The 6713-nt window shown below is 41.0% G+C and overlaps 1 protein-coding gene across 1 annotated transcript; it reads left to right on the top strand.

The window, feature by feature from the left end:
- The first annotated feature begins 302 nt into the window (after positions 1–302).
- On the top strand, positions 303–5682 carry med4 (mediator complex subunit 4). Its single transcript, XM_034150273.1, has 7 exons — positions 303–429; positions 2381–2447; positions 2571–2741; positions 3732–3789; positions 4068–4154; positions 4748–4879; positions 5439–5682. Exons 1-7 carry the CDS (start codon positions 359–361, stop codon positions 5609–5611), a joined length of 759 nt encoding a protein of 252 aa, XP_034006164.1. The 5' UTR covers positions 303–358; the 3' UTR covers positions 5612–5682.
- Positions 5683–6713: the final 1031 nt, after the last annotated feature.

Genomic DNA, 6713 nt, shown 5'->3' with positions numbered 1-6713 from the left:
ACAGAATTTAAAAAACAAAAGGAGAAGAGTTGACAAGTACGAAGATGAGAAGAAAGGGCTAGCTACTAAGTTAGCAAACGAAACACTCAGCCTTGTTCTGGGGAATCTGCTAGGGACCTCAGAGAGTCTTTAGCCTGCTGAACATATTCTTAGAAGCAACCAGAATTACAGAAATATATATTTATTTTTTCTCCTATTTAGTTATCAACACCTTTTATTTTATTTTTTAATTAATTTGCATTTCTATTTTTCCCTTTTTATTTATTTCCTAACCCAACCGCCAAACCCCGAAGAAGAAGAAGAAGAATTGTGTATCTGACGTCACTTCCCGTGCTGCGCAGAAGAAGACGCAGACAACATGGCGGCGGTAGAGAAGTCCACTAAAGATCGTCTCCTCTCAGTTCTGGAGGATCTGGAGGTTTTATCTCGGTACAGTTTACTCTTTATTACTCTTTATTACCCCCTCCTTCATGGCGCTCTCTCTAGGGATGTTTCTGTGTTAGTGGTTCTCCTGGGGAACCCATCTGAGAGGAGCCGGGTGTTGTGTTTATATCATTCACAAATTAATCAGTACACAGTACACTGAAGAGGTAACTGGTGTACTTTTCCTCCACTACATGTATGTAATACCTTTAGTTACTTCACAGATGTGGATGAATGATGTGAAATATAACCAAGTGTTAAATCAGACTTTAGTTCCACCTGGAGTAAATCCACAAGCTACCCTGCAGTATACAAAGTCATTCAAACTAGCTGCACCTTTACCAGCTTTGAGAACACTTTCATGATCAATCATTATAAAACATATCATATATATTATTCTGAAATGGACCAATCTGCACAACGACTACTTTTACTGTCGCTACTATAACTATATTTTGATGATAATACTTTTATACTTTCACTTGAGGAACATTTTGAATGCAGGACTTTTACTGTAACAGAGTATTCCTACACTCTGGTACTTCTACTTTTACTCAAGTACAAGATCTGAGTACTTCTACTTTTACTCAAGTACATTATCTGAGTACTTCTACTTTTACTCAAGTACAAGATCTGAGTACTTCTACTTTTACTCAAGTACATTATCTGAGTACTTCTACTTTTACTCAAGTACAAGATCTGAGTACTTCTACTTTTACTCAAGTACAAGATCTGAGTACTTCTACTTTTACTCAAGTACATTATCTGAGTACTTCTACTTTTACTGAAGTACAAGATCTGAGTACTTCTACTTTTACTGAAGTACAAGATCTGAGTACTTCTACTTTTACTCAAGAACAAGATCTGAGTACTTCTACTTTTACTCAAGTACAAGATCTGAGTACTTCTACTTTTACTGAAGTACAAGATCTGAGTACTTCTACTTTTACTCAAGAACAAGATCTGAGTACTTCTACTTTTACTCAAGTACATTATCTGAGTACTTCTACTTTTACTCAAGTACAAGATCTGAGTACTTCTACTTTTACTCAAGTACAAGATCTGAGTACTTCTCCTTTTACTCAAGTACAAGCTCTGAGTACTTCTACTTTTACTCAAGTACATTATCTGAGTACTTCTACTTTTACTCAAGTACAAGATCTGAGTACTTCTACTCAAGAACAAGATCTGAGTACTTCTACTTTTACTGAAGTACAAGATCTGAGTACTTCTACTTTTACTCAAGAACAAGATCTGAGTACTTCTACTTTTACTCAAGTACAAGATCTGAGTACTTCTACTTTTACTGAAGTACAAGATCTGAGTACTTCTACTTTTACTCAAGTACAAGATCTGAGTACTTCTACTTTTACTGAAGTACAAGATCTGAGTACTTCTACTTTTACTCAAGAACAAGATCTGAGTACTTCTACTTTTACTCAAGTACATTATCTGAGTACTTCTACTTTTACTCAAGTACAAGATCTGAGTACTTCTACTTTTACTCAAGTACAAGATCTGAGTACTTCTCCTTTTACTCAAGTACAAGCTCTGAGTACTTCTACTTTTACTCAAGTACATTATCTGAGTACTTCTACTTTTACTGAAGTACAAGATCTGAGTACTTCTACTTTTACTCAAGAACAAGATCTGAGTACTTCTACTTTTACTCGAGTACATTATCTGAGTACTTCTACTTTTACTCAAGTACAAGATCTGAGTACTTCTACTTTTACTCAAGTACAAGATCTGAGTACTTCTCCTTTTACTCAAGTACAAGCTCTGAGTACTTCTACTTTTACTCAAGTACAAGATCTGAGTACTTCTACTTTTACTCAAGAACAAGATCTGAGTACTTCTACTTTTACTCAAGTACAAGATCTGAGTACTTCTACTTTTACTCAAGTATCAGACCGGAGTACTAAGTAATAAAACATGATATTTGTGTTTCTCTCAGGGAGCTGATCGAGATGTTGGCGCTGTCCCGGAGCCAGAAGCTTCCGCAGCCTGGGGAGGACATCCGGGTACACACACACACACACACACACACACACACACACACACACACAGTATATTTGTTGTCTCCCTGGTGCAGAGGGACCAGGATAATATATATATTATTATTCAAGTATATGTGTGTGTCTCAGGTCCTGGAGCTGCTGGTGCAGAGGGACCAGGAGCTCCAGGACCTGATGGAGGTGGCTCAGCAGCAGGGGAAGGTTCAGGAGGAGATGCAGCTGCTGGAGAAGGAGGTGGAGAAGAGAGACAGCGACATCCAGCAGCTGCAGAAACAGCTGAAGGAGGCCGAGCACATCCTGGTGAGGCTTCACATTCACACCAATCAGAACACTCGTCCCACAGAGGGGACATAAAGCTGTGTTACAGCACAAACGAGCCACAGACAGCTTAAAGGTCTCCTATCTGCTTACTTAAACTTAAATTAAAATGTGCATCTCAACGTCAGGATGCAGCGTCAAAATATGGATCTACATTTATTTATTCTGTGCAACAGTCGAATTTTAAGTTTATTGAAAGTATTTTTTACTCTTTCTCTCTTTTTAAAATGCCTCTTAGATTCTAAAAAGCCTGTTAGTTCTCCGGGATGTTGGAGTAGTGACCCAAATCTGTGATTGGTCCTTGCTTTGGGCGGAAAGGGCTTTAAAAGTCCTTGAATTTGATATTTAGGGAGTGGTGTGAGCCCTGTACAGTAGGGCCTGTAACAGACGGTGAAACCTCAGTAATGGCGCATTTCCACTGCAGGGCCTCGCTCGGCTTAGTATGGTATAGTTAGGACTGGCTCACTTTATGCTGCGTTTCCATTACAGTTTAGGAACTGGGGTAGTAACTATAGTAACGCAGTGTAGGCGGAGCCGTGACGTCATCTTCAATGAGAACCCCAGAACCAACACAGCCGTTAGCTGTTAGCACTCAGAGCTCACAGCTCCTCATATCTGTTCAGAAACTAGACAAAAGTTAAACAAGTACAAACCACAGACTGCCTGTGTCATGGTGAATACAGTCGCTGCTTTATTTATGTCTGTATAGGCCGTTGTTGTGAGTGTGGACGGTCGGAGCATATACTGCGTTAGCTTAGCCAATCTCCATTCAGAAAACACGCATTTTAAAAGGTTTTTCGCCTGCCGTCCGTCTGTCTGAGCATCATCTCCTTAGTAACAGCTGGAAGAGAGGGGGATGTGGCTACAATGATCTGTTTGCTGTTTTTATATATCTGAGACCTGTAATATATCTGCCTCAACATAGTATAACAGGAGACCTTTAAATCTAAGCAGAGTCCTCTTTGTTCCCAGGCGACTGCAGTGTACCAGGCGAAGGAGAAACTGAAGTCCATCGACAAAGCCAGGAAGGGTGAGCAACGCTTCCTGATGAACGTGATGTCTTTACCTCTGTGTGTTTTAGTGTCTGACTCTCTCTCTCTCTCTCTCTCTCTCTCTGTCTCTGTCTCTGTCTCTCTCTCTCTCTGTCTCTGTCTCTGTCTCTGTCTCTCTCTGTCTCTCTCTCTCTCTGTCTCTGTCTCTCTCTCTGTCTCTGTCTCTGTCTCTGTCGCTCTCTCTCTCTCTCTGTCTCTGTCTCTCTCTCTGTCTCTGTCGCTCTCTCTCTCTCTCCCTTTCTCTCTCTCTCTCTAGGGAGCATCTCCTCAGAGGAAATCATAAAGTACGCTCACAGGATCAGCGCCAGCAACGCCGTGTGTGCGCCGCTCAACTGGGTCCCCGGTAGGAACCACTTCCTGTCTGTCTGTGTTCCTCGTCTCTATTATGATGATTCAGTGTTTAATAGGAAATAGAAAACCGACCCAGTGCTTCTGGAAGCGGTGAGAACAGAAGGATCGATGAAGCATGGTTCCAGCAGAGTCAAGCTCCAGAAGCAGCTCAGTGTTCATTGATATAGATAGTATCTTCAAGAGATAAGTGTAGCATGTTTAGTGTGATGGTATCACAAGTAGAAGTATATATTGCTCAGTCTTTGGGTTACGTCCCAGCTCGTTGGGAAAAGGGAAGCAACACAAAACCAGATGTTAGTTGTTTAATGAAAACTCAATTTAAAGGTTCATACAAGCAGCCTTAAAAACAAACAAACGCAACGTAGATATGCTCTACCTGCTTTTAAGACACATTTTTTTCTATGGTGTAAATGTGAATGATCCCCATCCAGGTGTGCTTTCTTCCTGTGTGTTCCTGCCCGTGTGCATGACAGAAGATGCTCAGAACCTATTGCCCCTTGCAGGGTTAATAAAGTTGTTGATTGAACCAGGAAGCTGTTTTAATGACTTCTCATCAGAAACCTGGTAACACACCTGTTGTTTCAGGTGACCCCCGCAGGCCGTACCCCACGGACCTGGAGATGCGCAGCGGCATGCTGGGTCACATGGCCAACCTGCCGACCAATGGGGTGAACGGACACCTGCCGGGAGACGCCCTCGCTGCCGGGAGGCTTCCAGGTACACCCGAAGAGACACGTCTTCTGTCCTTTCCACCTGGGGTCATTATATGTTACGTCCCCAAGATGTGGACACAGTAACACAACAACCAATCATTTAATTCTCAGAAGAAACAATTATGATTCTGAGATTTTCAGAGAAAGTCTGATAATTATATATAACAAAAATAATGTTGAGAAAAAAGTCAGCATTTTGAGATTTTGAGAATAAAGTTAGATTTTCAAAAAAGAAATCAGATTTCTGAGGTTTTGAACATCTTCTGTCCTTTCCATCTGGGGTCGTTACATCGTCGTTACATCCCCAAGATGTGGAGACAGTAACACAGCAACCAACTCATTTAATTCTCAGAAGAAAAAATTGTGATTCTGAGATTTTCAGAAAAAATACAGAATTCTGAGATTTTCAGAATCATCACATTTTTGGGGATTTTCATTTGAAGTCAGCATTTTCTGAAAAAAATTCAGAATTTTGAGATTTCGCTCTCATATCTCTCACCTCTCTCTCTCTCTCTCTCTCTCTCTCTCTCACCTCTCTCTCTCTCTTCCCCCCCCCCCCCCAGACGTCCTGACCCCTCACTACCCGTGGCAGTCTTCAGATGTTTCCGTGTCGATGCTTCCTCCTCACCACGGCAACGACTTTGGCCTGGAGCCTCCGGGTCACAACAAGGAGAACGAGGACGACGTGGAGGCCATGTCCACCGACTCGTCCAGCAGCAGCAGCGACTCCGACTGAACACACAGAGAAAGTGTGTGAGAAAGTGTGTGTGTGTGTGTGTCAGAAAGTGTGTGTGTGTGTGTGTCAGAAAGTGTGTGTGTGTGTGTGAGAAAGTGTTTGTGTGTGTGTGAGAAAGTGTTTGTGGTAAAAATAAATGTCACTTAAATATCATGAAGCAGCAAATGTCCAGATGTAAGAATTTGGAAACAGCATTCAGAGAGGAGATGTTACCTAATAGATCGGGAATATTTGATCCAATAGGAATGGCAGCTAAGGGGTCTTGAGATAGAAAATGGAGCATGCAGTAAATATCTGAAGCTCCAGGAGCTCATTTGAAGATGTACCAAGAAGCTCCACTCTCATTAAAGCCGAGTTAACCTTCATTAAGCCAGCTGAGATCTTCAGTTCCTTGCTACGTTTTATTTAATAAGCTCCAAGATCTAAGTACATTTTTAGGGTAGCATTTAGTTCTACTTTACATTCAGCTTCACAGGAGAGATTGGGATCTTTCCTCCTCCACTTTCTGGTTTGGGGAAACACGACGAGGGGAAGGACTACAGTTGTTCCTGTAATGAACACTGCAGTGAATCTGACCTGCTCGTGTCCCTGCATCCTGAATGAGTTTGATTAAAAACCAATACACAGATTTGGGCTTCATCAGAATGGGTTTCTGATGAAGCCCAAATCTGTGTATTAGTTTGTAATCAAACTCTGGGTGAGTCCCCTTCTCTCCGGTGACCCGTGTTTGAATCTCTGAGAGAATCCGTTTTGTTAATCTGAGCGTCCCCCTCTGTGTGTTTGTTAAATGCCAATATAGACTCACGCTGTAGTTCTCTTCTGTGTAAATAGTGTTGTACATAATCTGCCTTGTAAATAAATCATTTTTTTGAATAAAGACTGTGAATTTTGAGATTTTCAGACATATCTGAATTTTGAGATTATAGAAAAGTCAGAATTTTCGGATACAAAAATTGTGATTTTCTTAGAAATCCGAATTTTCAGATAAAAGTAAGAATTCTTAGATTTCCAGAAAAAAATCAGGACTTTCAGAAAAAAATCCTGATTTTCAGGAAAAATCAGAATTTTGAGATTATCAAGAAGAAATCAGAATTTTCGGGAA

This window comes from Trematomus bernacchii, unplaced genomic scaffold (assembly GCF_902827165.1).
Source record: "Trematomus bernacchii unplaced genomic scaffold, fTreBer1.1, whole genome shotgun sequence".
NCBI lineage: Eukaryota > Metazoa > Chordata > Actinopteri > Perciformes > Nototheniidae > Trematomus > Trematomus bernacchii.
This window is presented reverse-complemented; position numbering and strand designations above follow the sequence as displayed.